We start from the raw sequence: 14,571 nt of genomic DNA on the forward strand, positions 1-14,571 counted from the left end.
TGAAGCAGGGAGGTGGAAACATCATTCTTTGGGGATGCTTTTCTGCAAAGGGGACAGGACGACTGCCTCAGTAAGAGCATTGAAGATGGGTCATGGCTGGGTCTTCCAGCATGACAACGACCCGAAACACACAGCCAGGGCAACTAAGAGTGGCCCCGTAAGAATCATCTCTAGGTCCTGGAGTGGCCGAGCCAACCTCCAGACATGAACCCAATAGAAAATCTTTGGAGGGAGCTGAAAGTCCGTATTGCCCAGCGGCAGCCCTGAAACCTGAAGGATCTGGAGAAGGTCTGTATGGAGGAGTGGGCCAGAATCCCTGCTGCAGTGTGTGTGCAAACCTGTTCAAGAACTACAGGAAATGTATGATTTCTGTAATTGCAAAGAAAGGTTTCTGTACCAGATATTATGTTCTGCTTTTCTGATGTATCAAATACTTATGTCATGCAATAAAATGCAAATTACTTAATCATATTTTTGTTTTAGATTCCATCACTCACAGTTGAAGAGTATCTATGATAAAAATTACAGACTTCTACATGCTTTGTAAGTGGGAAAACCTGCAAAATCTGCAGTGTATCAAACACTTGTGTATGTATGTTATGAGGCATCAAATGTAAGAAAGGAACAACTGGGAAGCTTAAATCTTAATTTTCCATAACAACTTGCTTTAATCCATTTTGTCCCATTGTACTGTTTGTATTGTACTTTATACATCTACAAACAAAAAGGAAACAGGTTAACACTTAACATTTGTACTTGTGTGATAAAATTGTTAAGTACTGCAACAATAATATACTGTATATAACTCATTGTTATTAACCTAGCCATGTTATTGTTAATTTTGTAAACATAATTAGAGTGATGGAACAAGTTCTGGAACCATCTATCTGCTCACTTATCTCCTCCTGCCTTCCCACTGACTTTTGCCGAGAACTACTTACTTGAGTTGAGTGCTACTGCTTAGTTGTGTGCTCCAACCAGCTTCTTAAAATGTATATATTAACTGTAAGTCGCACTGGATAAGAGCATCTGCTAAATTACTAAACTGTAAACTGTTCCCAGTGGACACACGCCTGCCGTTCCAGGCGGAGATGTTTATCCAAAACGTCATCCTGGTCTTCTTCTGCCTGGGCGTGATTGGCAGTGTCTTCCCCTGGTTTCTGGTGGCAGTGGGCCCGCTGGTTTTGCTCTTCACTGTGCTTCACATGGTGTCGCGTGTCTTCATCCGTGAGCTCAAGCGGCTCGACAATGTCACCCAGTCACCCTTCGTCTCGCACATCACCTCGAGCATCCAGGGCCTCACCACCATCCACGCCTATAACAAGGGCCATGAGTTCCTGGACAGGTTAGGATTAACTACTTGGATCAGTCTTATTAAAGATACAATAAAGAAGTTAATTGTTTTGTGTAAACATTTTCTTGAATGTTGTCTGTTCTATAGTACATTTGTTTTCGTTTAGACAAATCATGCCTTTGCTCTTGAGGAGGGGGGGGGGTCTTTAGTCCATCCTTTTGATTAAAGGGGATCCCGCTTGCCTCCTAAATATTGAATGTCCCTGGTGACATGGTGAGATGTCTGTCCTTCTTACTGTTGGTCTGTGTTCTCCAGGTACCAGGAACTCCTGGATCAGAACCAAGCACCGTTCTACCTGTTCAGCTGCGCCATGCGCTGGCTGGCTGTGCGGTTGGACGTCATCAGTGTGGCTTTGATTAGCATCACGGCGCTCATGATCGTTCTCATGCATGGACAGATCCCCCCAGCTTATGCTGGCCTGGCCATCTCCTACGCCGCACAGGTCGGTGCTTCTGCTTGGAATACAATTATCGGAGTGAATTTTAGCATCCACGTAAAGGTTTTAGCCTCTAAAGTAGATTAGCTACAAATCTATGGTAATGAAGTGTGTGCATTCAGTACTCTCTCTCAGTATTTACCAGCATTAGTCTTTTTGCCTCCTTTGCTCTCTCTCACTATCTTCTATCTAGTTACTCACTGCATCTTCAATTTACATTTCATTTCATTTATATATACACACACAACTCTCCATCATGTGGAATGACTATGCACTGCCTACATACATTAATCATTGAAAGCTCAATTAAATCCTGGGGGGAAATCGGCACACTAATGGGTATACATTATTAGATAAATAATTTCTGTCTTTCATTAACTGTCTGTCGTAGCTCACAGGGCTGTTCCAGTTCACAGTCCGGCTGGCCTCTGAAACGGAGGCACGCTTCACTTCTGTGGAGAGAATTCATCACTACATTGAGGTGATTGCGCTTCTAATGGCACTGCACTGTTAGTGTACATATTGTCTCACTAACTTTGTGGCTTGCAGCTTGTTTTCATCATTATGAACTTGAGATTTTCAAAGTTATTTTAACATTTTTATTGTATTCCAACATGTGTATGAAGTTAAACTAATGACTTGCAATTTTATTACTATTATTGTGTTTATTATTATTCTGAACCCCAAAGTGGTCTCTCCTGCCCCCCCAGTCTCTAGCGTTGGAGGCTCCAGCCCGCATTAAGAACAAAGCGCCCCCACCAGACTGGCCTCAGGAGGGTGAGGTGGTGTTTGACGGGACGGAGATGAGGTACAGAGACAACCTGCCACTGGTTCTCAAGAAGGTGTCCTGCATCATCCGGCCAAAGGAAAAGATTGGCATAGTAGGTCGGACTGGTTCAGGTCAGTGAATTTTATTTTTTTTATCCATTTGATCATGTATCTGAAATCCTTCCAACACATAAAATAATGTTCCTGCAGAGTTTAATGAAAAAAGTCTATTTCACTTCATTCTCTGTGAACTTCATTTCTGTCTCCAAAATGTTTAGGGTGTAACAGTACTCATCAAAAGTTTAGACACACCTACTCATTCAAGGGTATTTCTTTATTTTTACTATTTTCCACATTGTGGAGTAATAGTGAACACATCAAACCTTGATGACCGCTTTGCACACTCTGTATTCTCTATACTAACTTAATGAGGTAGTAACATGGAATGCATTTCAATGGATAGATATGCCTTGTTGAAAGTCAATTTGTGGAAATTATATCCTTTGTTTGAGCCAATCAGTTGTGTTGTGACAAGGTAGGGTTGGAATACAGAAGACCATCATTCTGTCTGTACTGTAGTAGGTCATATTATGGTAAGAACAGCTCAAAAAGAAACTACAGTCCAGCATTACTTTTAAGACATGAAGGTCAATCAATCCAGACAATTAAGAAAGTGCAGTCGCAAAAGAAAAACAGTGCTATGATGAAATTTTCAGCTGCAGGAAAGGAAGACCAAGTTACCTCTGCTGCAAAAGATAAGTTCATTAGAGTTACCAGACTCAGAAATCAGCAGTTAGATTGCACCTTAGATTGAAGCCCAAATAAATGCTTCACAGATTTCAAGTATCAAGTGTTGGGCTGTCTGTGTGAATCTGGCCTTCAAGTGTGGTTCCCACCGTGAGGCATGGAAGGAGTGTGACGGTGTGGAGGAGCTTTGCTGGTAACTCTCAGGGATTTATTTAAAATTCAAGGCACACTCAACCAGCATGGCTAGTTGGCTACCACAGCATTTTGCAGCGACGCGCCATCCCATTTAGTTTGCGTTTTGCCAGACTATAGTTTGTTTTTCAGCATAGTTTGGGATGAGTTGGATTAGAGTGAAGGAAAAGCAGACAAAAACTGCCCAGCATATGTAGAAACTCCTTCAAGACTTTTGGCAAAAGCCCTGGTTGAGAGAAAGCCAAGTGTGCAAAGCTGTCATCATGGCAAAGGGTGGCTACTTTGAATAATCTAAAATATAAATGTATTTTGATTACTTTTTTGGTTACAACATGATTCCATATGTGTTGTCTCCATCTTAAAGTCTTCACTTATTGAGCAATGTGGAACATTTTTCAAAATAAATACCATTGAATGAGTAGGGTGTCGCCAAACTTTGGACTGGTACTGTATTCTTTATTTTATGCTTAATTGGATTTAGAATATTTAAATATTACACTGTTGCAACCCCCAGATGTTGACCAAAACATGATTCAAACCTGGGTTGCCCATGTGAAAGGCTGTGTCGTTAACCAGTACACAACGGAGCTGTACATTTGCCTGGTGTCAGTATAGCCTTTTGTATCTATCCTGAACAAATCCTCTTTTGCCACTGGCAGTTTTAACAGTTAATTGGCCATTTGTGAATGACATTGATATAGTTAAACTGACTAACATTTTTTACTAAATTTACCTACACCACAAATAGCATCCATGTATGCCCTTTGCCACTGGCCATTTTAACAGCGTATTAGCCAGTAATAAGCTTTACCGGTATCTACTAACTTACTGGAATAGTCATAAGAATTGAGCAATTGCTAGCGAGTCTGCCAAAGCTATTTCATTTCATGGCATAGGAACGTTTTTTTCTTTCCTTCGTGAATGACATTGATACGATTACTATCAATAAAGGTGACTATAACTAACTTTTTCATCAAGTGAAAAGTCGAGAGAATCGTGACATGCATTCATCCTTTGATGTCATGCATTCAGTGAGGGGTGATTAGTGCCTGGGTACCATTTGGGTACCAACGCTAAGTGGCATGGGCTGTTGGCGGATTAAGTAGGAAAACAGGTTAAAAAATAAACATGTAAATAGTCTCTAAATGGTTTTCTGTTGATCGGTTTAGAATTCCAACAATGCAACAATGTAATATACGCCTATTTAGGAAAAGTCATGGAAGGAGGAGGGTGTAGCATTCAAAATGGCAGTTTTATTTTAATTACAAACTCAAACGCCAATTGGCATAGGCATTTGGCGGTTCTAGTGTTAACCACTACGCCACGGCATTACACGTTTCAGCAGTCTCTAGACTCCATTGAAGATTGTGTTAAACTGACTAACGTTTCTCATTATGTTTACCTCCACCATAGCGTCAATGAACTGTTAGCTTTTGCCACTGGCCGTTTTAACAGCTTATTAGCCAGTAATAGGCTTACTAGTATCTACTAACTTCCTAGGAATAATCATAAGAATTTAGCAATTGCTAGCGAGACTGAAGATGAACTATTCCATGCCAGAAACAGTCGCAATATAACAATATACAGGTTCAGTTAAGGCTTACTATAACGTAACTACTGTATGTTAAGCCAGCAAATGTGTTTGTCTATCCTGACCCAAAATGCATGCCCAGATGCGTACTTCAAAAATCCATCAGAAACAGTCGCAATCTAACCGTAAACTGTTTTATTTCAGGCTTACCATAATGTAGTTACTGGACGTCCCTGCAAGGAGATACAAACTCGGGACCTATAGTTCGCAGATCCGCTTTTCTAACCACTACGCTATTTAACAAGGTGTACTCAGTCAGTCACTCACTCACTCAGTAAGAGACATTCGTTCTTCTTGGTCGGCTCCGCTTACGCGGTCCGGCAAAAACAAGGCGTTTCATGAGGAGGTTGCCGCCTCTGGTGTGAAGCGCTTAAGCTTAAATGTGTTTTTAAAAATTTCGTATATATAATTACAAAAATACAGTGCCCACCCTTCCTCATTTACTCTATTATTGTCACACTGAATGGTGTCCGATGTTCTTATATAAAATATAAGATGTAGAAAGCCAGAGTGAACACAAAATTCAGTGTTTAAATTATAATTGTATTTATTTTAGGAAAACCATTATCCAACACCAACTGGCCCTGTGTGAAAAGGTGTTTGCGCCGCTGCTTGTGCCAACTTTAGCAGCAACAACTGCAACCAAACACTTCCTATATTTGGAGATCAGTCTTTCACATCGCTGTGGAGGAATCTTTGGATGGTCTTGTTTAAGGTCCTGCCACAGAATCTCTTTTCAAGGATTACTCTTGTGTTTAGGATCATTGTCCTGCTGCATAGCCCAGTTATTATTGCAAATGTGAGATGAGCACTCATGTTCCTCATAGTTGGCAGAGGTTTGTGCCTTGCAATTCTCCCATGAATCCCATTTTTGGTGTCATTCTTATCATCGAATCAGAAACAATGACCTAAGCTGAGGCTAGAAAGTAGTGCAGTTTCATAGATATAGCCCGGGGCGTTTTTGTGACTTCCTGGATGAGTCATCCCTGCTCCCTTAGAGGAATTCTGGTTGGCCGGCCAGTCCGGGGATGATTCACCACTGTTCTAAGTTTTCTCCATTTGGAGCAAAACCCTCTCCACACTGATGAGCCAGCACATACCAGTTTTATTCAGCACATACCAGTTTTTTTCAGAAAAAATGTGAGTGACTGGTACAGGTGAACATCCAATCAAAATGGAAAGGGGGCGATGCTCATGAATACTTCAAATGACATCAAGATGCATGCAATTCTGCTAACGCCTGTGAAAGAGTAAGTTTGCCTGTTATGCTAAATTACTTGATTATGCTACAATTCATTGGTGAATTTTTGGTGCTAACATTCACTTGTTTTTTTGATCCAGCTTGAAATGTTCATGAGCACCACCTTCTCTCCATTTCGATTAGGTGTTCGCCTGGACCAATCAATTTCTTTCTGCCCTCAGAACATGTTTAAGTAAAACTGGTTTGTGTGAAATTATCAGCCAAAACATTATGACCACCTGCCTAATTTGCTGTTGGTCCTCTGTGTGCCATCAAAACAGAGCCGACCTGCCGAGGCATGGACTCTATCAGACCCCTGAAGATGTCCTGTGGTATCTGGCACCAATACATTATTTAGTAGCAGATCCTTCAAGTCCTGTGAGTTGCAAGGTGGAACCACCGTGGATCGGACTTGTTGGTCAGTGAAGAGGCGACTCTGTACAGTGACTGTTTTTTTGTCCATCTTAACCTTTTCTTTTTGTTGGCCAGTCTGAGATATGGCTTTTTCTTTGCAATTCTGCCAAGAAGCCAGTATCACGGAGTCACCTCTTCACTGTTGATGTTGAGATTAGTGTTATGCAGGTACTATTTAATGAAGCTGCCAGTTGAGGACCTGTGAGATGTCTGTTTCTCAATCTAGACACTAATGTATTTGTCCTCTTGCTCAGTTGTGCACTGGGGGCCTCCCACTCCTGTTCTGGTTAGTGCCAGTTTGCGCTGTTCTGTGAAGATAGTAGTACACAGCGTTGCATGAGATCTTCAGTTTCTTGGCAATTTCTCGCATGGAATAGCCTTCATTTCTCAGAACAAGTATAGACTGACTTTGTTTCTAGACATTTTGAGCCTGTAATCAAACCCACAAACGCTGATGCTCCAGATACTGAACTAATCAATTGAAGGCCAGGTTTACTGCTTCTTTAATCAGTACAACAGTTTTCAGCAGTGCTAACATAATCGCAAAGGGTTTTCTAATGATCAATTAGACTTGGATTAGCAAACATAACATGCTATTGGAACACAGGACTGATGGTTGCTGATAATCAACCTCTGTACACCTATCTAGATATTTTATTGAAAATCTTTCCAGTTACAATAGTAATTTACAAAATTAACAATGTCTACACTGTATCTATGATCAATTTGATGTTATTTTAATGGGGGGGGGAATTGCTTTTCTTTCTAACACAAGGAAATTTATGACCCCAAACTTTTTAACAGTAATGTATATAATCAACAACTTTTTTTCTCATCTCCTTTGGAATTTATTTCGATCATGCCATGGTGTGCTGCTTGTTGAGACCTTGTGAACACTGATGGTGAGGTCCTACATAAATCATGTTTAGACTGAACATTGAATTCCACCTTACTTAATCCAGCCTGGGTGGGTCTGCTCTAATTTAATTTTATGGTGAATTGAATTTGGTTAACGCGTTGAGTTCTAACCTCTTCTCACAGGGCAAGTTGGTGATGGATAAATTATTTCCTTCAAATAATAATTTTTGGTTTACTTGGGTTCTCTTTGTTTCATATAAAATTTTATGGAGATATGAAGCCTTTCAGTGTGAGAAATATCCAATAATTATGGAAATCGAGGAAGGTGGCAAATACTTTCTCACAGTGCTGAAACTGAAAGTATGCCAAGAATTTGTTTGACAGGAACAGACATTACCATTCAGGTTAGTTAGCCCTTCATGGTTTGCGCATGTAACACTTCTAATTCTACATATTATATATCCACTTGTCATCTTATGTCCACAGGGAAGTCTTCTCTGGGTGTAGCCTTGTTCCGCCTGGTAGAACCTTGTGGCGGCACCATCAAGATAGATGACATCAACATCTGTGACATCGGCCTGGCCGATCTTCGCAGCAAGCTGTCCATTATTCCTCAGGAGCCTGTGCTGTTCAGTGGCACAGTCAGGTGGGCACTCCACACACTATTGTGACAGTAAATAAAGAGTAGCCTGGCGGTCATAGATCAGCTTGTTAAGCTGTTCCCTCTTGTCCCTTCGATTTGATGTTTCTCATTACTGGCAATGCTTTGTCCTGAAGTTGTCCCCGTCTTCTCTTCTACAGGTCAAACCTGGACCCCTTTTTCCAATACACCGAAGAGCAGATCTGGGATGCTTTAGAGCGGACACACATGAAGGAATGTGTAAGTATCAAGAATTCTGGAGTTAGTAATAAGATGTTAAAAGAAAATGCCCTGACAACTGCAGACAACTGTTTTGATCCTTGTGTGCCAGAAGCTCAAGAAGGACCACCAGTAACACTGGACTAAGAAACAGTGTTTCGTTTCCGATCACAAATGACTTTCCATCCATCCCATTCTTTTATCCCTCCAACCAGGTGTCACAGCTGCCCCTAAAGCTTGAGTCAGAAGTGGTGGAGAATGGAGAGAACTTCTCTGTTGGAGAAAGACAGCTGCTTTGTGTAGCTAGAGTCTTACTCAGGCAGTGTAAGGTGAGCACTTGGTTTGAGGATTGCGGACCCATTCCTGTGTGTCACCGGTCATCAAACGACAACTAGCAAACTTCGGTCTTTTTTGCTGAACATAACTCTTATGTTCGGCACCTGCTCAAAGATATTGGTTTTGCATGTTTTTATCTAAACATTGTTTAATCTAGTTTATCTTGTTGAGATAATAATCTTATTATTGAGACCTCTAGATGTCTGTTCTGACAGTACAAGCTATTAACAGTGGCATTATTATTTTACGGTGGTGTTTGAAAACCGCAATTCCTAACTGTCATCCAACTTCAGGGTAGGAAAGTCAACGTATACCTTCTAAGGTCACAGCACTGCTGTCTGACATTTGGGTGCTTCCTCCCCTTTCCCAGGTCTTGATATTGGATGAGGCTACAGCAGCAATGGACTCAGAGACCGATTCACTGATCCAGGAGACAATCCGCAATGCATTTCAGGACTGCACTACCCTGACCATAGCCCACCGGCTGCACACCGTACTTAGCTGTGACCGCATCATGGTGCTCAACCAGGGACAGGTAAATGGGAGTTAATTTAGTGTGCAATTTTAACATTTATTGAAAGCACTCAACTCTCCTTTGGGATGATTTTTTATTGCAAAATTCCTTATGAGGTTTCATAATTGTATTTGTTCTTTCAGTCGGTCATTCGCTATCAGAACCGCATGTGCAGAACCTGAATACGAACTTCAATCACACTTTTTAAAGTCAACATCAGCCTGGCTTGATCTGATCCACACTGATCTTTACTCGCGCTGATCAGACGATTTCTCAAATAAAAGTGTATTTTCTATTACCTAGGAATTTCTTCAGCCACCGGTCCCTCGCAGTATTAGCTTAACTGTTCACTTTGGTTACAGTGAGGGGAAAAAAATATTTTATCCCCTACTGATGATCAGTCCATAATTTTAATGGTAGATTTATTTGAACAGTGAGAGACAGAATTTTTTTTCTATAAATTGATTAGCATTTTAATGAGTGAAATAAGTATTCTACTTGTCTGCAAAACATGACTTAGTACTTGGTGGCAAAACTCTTGGTAATGGCAATCACAGAGGTCAGATGTTTCTTGTAGTTGGCCACCAGGGTTGCACACATCTCAGGAGGGATTTTGTCCCATTTCTCTTTGCAGATCTTCTCCAAGTCATTAAGGTTTTGAGGCTGACGTTTGGCAACTCGAACCTTCAGCTCCCTCCAAAGATTTTCTATGGGATTAAGGTCTGGAGACTGGCTAGGCCACTCCAGGATCTTGATGTGCTTCTTCTTGAGCCACTCCTTTGTTGACTTGGCCGTGTGTTTTGGGTCATTGTCATGCTGCAATACCCATCCACGACCAATTTTCAATGCCCTGGCTGAGGGAAGGAGGTTCTCACCCAAGATTTGACAGTACATGTCCCTGTCCATTGTCCCTTTGATGCAGCGTGCATACGCAACAATCTCTTTCAAAAGGTTTCCAAATTGTGTTCCATCACTTTAGAGTAGTCTTGTGGTGGTTTGTGAAATGAATGTACACTGTTGCCATGCTTTTGGTGCCCATGCAGAAGCCCTTTGGAAAGATGGGCTACAGCCCACATTATTCTAAATTTTTCTGAAAGCAGCATTGCATCTTTTAGAGCAAGGCAGGAGGGCTTGTTAGGCAAGCTTATTACTCCAAATGCTTCATTTGTTGGTGCATTCGCTAGTACACACTAGTTTTATGGTGAGCAAGAAAAAGGAGGAGCTTAAACCAGCCCCCTCTCATAATGCATTGGGTCCTGAGGGATTTAGTAGGGTTGTTCCTTCAAGGACTCCTCGACCATCATTTGGTCACGCACAGCAGGTGCACAGCAGCCCTCCTCTTCCCGTAAACTTGTAATCCCATTCTCCTTGGAGAAGAGGGGGCAGAAGCAACCTGGGGAGGGGGCAGAAGCCTCTGTCCCATTTTTTCCCCTCTCATGCTCAAGTTGAGGGCACCCCGTGATTTCTTGTCTAGAGAAGTGCTGCTACATCACTGTTTAGGCATTAACCCATTTTCAAAACAAGATTTTGGAATAATATGTGAGCAGTAAAAATAACCCTTCTCCCACAGTCAGACACTTGTTGGCCAAGTATGGTGATTTATTAAAATAGCACATTATAATAAATAATAGCAAATAACTGAAAGTCCTGTCTGCATTGACCAAGAGGTGCATGCAGAGAAAGAAGAGCTTCAAAATGTTTTATTATGTACTGAGATTGTAGGAAAAATTATGTGTAGGAATTTATGAACCCAACTTCTGAGATTTTTTTTTTAAAGTTTTCAACCTTTAAAAGCTTACAGGTCTTAAAGTTAATCCTTAAAGACAAATTCCAGACAATATTATTTATGTATTTTTATCTATGTATTTTATTAGCCTTACCTAGTCACATTGCAAACAAGTTTCTAAGACATAGCTAAAACATACCCAGATAAATGGATGAATAGTTCCCTGCAGACTGGAACCTCTTGTAATATGTCATAAATCCTCTATGTAAAAACGAATACTTTCTCCCACACATCTTTTTCAATGGGATTAGCTAAATGTGGGGCTCTACTATTATTTCAGATCCCTATTACAAGTTATCTTTGAAAACACCCTCTCAGTCCCATATAGAGCAGCAAAACAATGTAAATATGCAGGCAGCATGACAGACCAGTTAGAACCTCCCTCTCAACACTAGCTGAGCTCCATTATCTTTCCCAATCATGGCTAGAGGGAAGTGCTGACTAAGATGGTGATATTCAAATCCACTCCATTTTTCAATTGCGAATTAGCCTTCTGTACTACCTCATCATTAATTGCACCCCCGCCTAATTGTGTCCTAAGTGTAAATAGGTCCCTGACTCAGGGGTTGCAATAAAATAAAAAAATGGTGTTGAACTGGCTTCAAGGCCAGATTTAAATACCAATTGTCTATAACTTCTCTGGATTATACTCCAAAAAAAAGTTTTATTTATTCATTAAGTAGTTAGTTTTCAACCTAATGTTTGAAGGTCTACGACAATTTTTGTTAATTACAAATATAGTAATACATTTTGTAAGTAAAGTAAAGTTTTGTTATCCTCGTCCTCTGTTATATTCAGGTGGTGGAGTTCGACGAGCCGTCCAAACTGCTGGCCAATGAGAACTCTCGGTTTTGTGCCATGCTGGCTGCCGTAGAGAACAAGATCTCTGTGAGAGGATAAAATGGGTACAGAAGTCACAAAAGTGCCCTGGAGATGAGGAGGGGGGAGGACGCTTCCACAAGGCTCCAGCCATCCGACTGCTCCCTCCGTGGTCTTACCCTCCCCTGCATAACCCACCCTGAGCTTACTGCTCAGCCTGTGGAGGGGTGCTGCATCGGACCACGGATATATAATTCTGCGGCCGCATCATGCCATGATATGGGTCCTTGGTATAAGGCAAGGGCTACTCTGAGGAGATGCCTGCTCAGAAACCATTTCAGCTGGAATGGTCAGGGAAGCACTGATACTGTACTGTCTTTAGTAATATACATATATTAAATAAAGCTTTACATGTAGCTATATTCATAGCAAAACTGGTCTGTTTGATAGAATACATCTATACATATATATTTACAGTGGTAATATATGCTTTATTTTCTACCGATTCTATATGTACAACGTAGTTGTATGATTATGTTCACTGATGTGTGTTGCCATCATTGCTGTCTAACTCTGTTGCTTTTTTGCGACTTGAAACATCTGTAACCTTTTTTTGTCTTGTGACTTAAACTCAAGAGCCCTTAAACCCTGGACCCTGGCAAGTGATGGATCTGTGAGGCATAAAGAGGGCTAGATAAAAAGATAATTGGTGCTGCTTGTCCTCTGTGTTTTCATGGGGTAATGAAATGGGCACCGTATCACCCCTGCTAAATGATAGTCTAGCCCATCTTGACTTGACTCTAGCCCTTCTTGGCTCCAGTTGTCCTACTCTTGATTTTCAGACTTAATTTGGTCGATTTAAAACTTCTTATTATCACAGTTACTTTGACTGCTGTTAAAACTTTGTTGTCACTGCCCCTTTGCACAGATGAAGCTACAATGGCTCACCACCGCCATCTGCTGGTGGGGAGGGGAGGTCCAGATGACCAAAAAAGATGCCAGTAGAGCACGTGGCCTCTTTGATTTGAATAATGTTGCGTTTGTCTTTGCCCTGACCAGTTTAATCTTTGTAATGTGTGTGCATAAATGTGTGTGTCGTTGGTCCGCTCATAAAACAATGACCAGAACCACACACAATAAATCTTCTGCACTGGGTGTACTATGGAACCCCTATATCCTGTCTTTGCAGTATTGAGGTGATGTTCAAACTGGTACTGTAATTACTAATAACCTCGAAGCAAGCCTTGCAGAATGTCTGTCTGTCTTTATCTGTCATTTCTATTACTTTTTAATAGCCTTAGCATGACTTCATTATTGCCTTGTTTAGCAGGGTAGGATGAGAGGGAATGGGACCGGGTAAGACGGGATCACTTTAAAATATTCTGTCAATAAAAGCTATTTTAGATTTATCTGTTTGTCTGTTTTTGTGAGTACAACATTGTATATTTTAAGTAGAATAGGAAATGAGATGGCTGTCTTTTCATATTGTGCTCTAGCAACTCCATTTGTTAAGTAGGCTGCCTGCATGCACAGTTATGGTTGTTGGCTGGAGAATGCGCTCTTTTCCAGTTACATATGAACTATCATACTTCCTCGTTTAGCGAGCAGTGTAATAAAAAGCATTGGCATCACCATCTTTGACTGTCCTGATCCTGCCTAGAAAGTAGCTCCAGGATTTAAAAAGTACTGTGGAGAATCCTGCCTCTAACGTTAAGATTGAATTTGAACAAAAACCTGTCTGCTCATCTTCACTTACCAAAGAGGACCGGAATAGTATTAACTAGTCCAGGTTGGTTTAGGGTGGGATGGATGGTATCGTTTTTGTCTAAAGCGAGTATAAGATGACAAGTCAATCAAAACTGATTGAAGGACTGGTGAGGAAGTTTAAATGGATAATATCTCAGGCACTCAGAAACAATTTTGTAGAAAAATAAAATGTAAAACATTAACTGCAGATGTCTACAGGTCATTTATGCCAGTACAGTTAAAATGTTACATATGCCAACTTTAAGGCTATAATCCTCAAAGGACAGAAATCTGTGTGTCAGCTCAACTCTCTCCTTGGAGCTCCACATCAAGTCCGTCACCACCTCAGCCTTCTTCCACCTTGGTAACGTCTCCTGACTCCGCCCATTCCTCACAGACCCGGTAGCAGAGACCCTCATACACGCTTTCATAACCTCATGTCTAGACTGTTGCAATGGCGTCCTGTTCAGGGTGTCAAGCAAAGCCCTGTATAGGCTCCAGTATGTTCAAAACAAAGCTGTCCTCACTCACACCAAACCCTGGGAACACATCACTCCCACACTGTTTAACCTTCACTGGCTCCCTGTCACGTTTTGCACTCTGACACTGGACCTCTCACAATTCTAAAAACAAGACTACCATGGGGGACCAGGCATTCACTGTTGCGGCCCCTAAACTCTGGAACTCTCCCTTCAGCCACCAGCAACTCAGATTCCATCACCACCTTTAATCAGACTTTAAACTGATTTGTTCATGCTCGCTTTCCCCTCTGTGTAGTGTGAAACTCAGTTAGCTTCAGTGGTGCTTCGTAGTTTTATATTTTCTTTGTTTGTTTTCTAGTTCTTGTCAGGGGGTGCTGATTAGAAGGTGGGGATGATATGGATAGAGGGTGGTATTTTACTTCATACACT

The 14,571-nt window shown here is 41.2% G+C and overlaps 1 protein-coding gene across 2 annotated transcripts in view; it reads left to right on the top strand.

Moving 5' to 3' along the window:
- The window catches only part of abcc5 (ATP-binding cassette, sub-family C (CFTR/MRP), member 5), a 52,537-nt gene extending 39,214 nt beyond the window's left edge, over positions 1 to 13,323 (top strand). For both annotated transcript variants that reach the window (XM_013132949.4, XM_029114352.2), the window contains 9 exons: positions 1,063 to 1,345; positions 1,610 to 1,796; positions 2,182 to 2,271; positions 2,501 to 2,690; positions 8,087 to 8,246; positions 8,402 to 8,480; positions 8,675 to 8,788; positions 9,166 to 9,330; positions 11,894 to 13,323. In XM_013132949.4, the coding sequence (XP_012988403.2) occupies positions 1,063 to 1,345; positions 1,610 to 1,796; positions 2,182 to 2,271; positions 2,501 to 2,690; positions 8,087 to 8,246; positions 8,402 to 8,480; positions 8,675 to 8,788; positions 9,166 to 9,330; positions 11,894 to 11,995 (1,370 nt within the window). In that variant the 3' untranslated portion in view covers positions 11,996 to 13,323. The remainder of the gene's footprint in view (positions 1 to 1,062; positions 1,346 to 1,609; positions 1,797 to 2,181; positions 2,272 to 2,500; positions 2,691 to 8,086; positions 8,247 to 8,401; positions 8,481 to 8,674; positions 8,789 to 9,165; positions 9,331 to 11,893) is intronic.
- The last annotated feature ends 1,248 nt before the right edge of the window (positions 13,324 to 14,571 follow it).

Source organism: Esox lucius, chromosome 1 (assembly GCF_011004845.1).
Source record: "Esox lucius isolate fEsoLuc1 chromosome 1, fEsoLuc1.pri, whole genome shotgun sequence".
Lineage (NCBI taxonomy): Eukaryota > Metazoa > Chordata > Actinopteri > Esociformes > Esocidae > Esox > Esox lucius.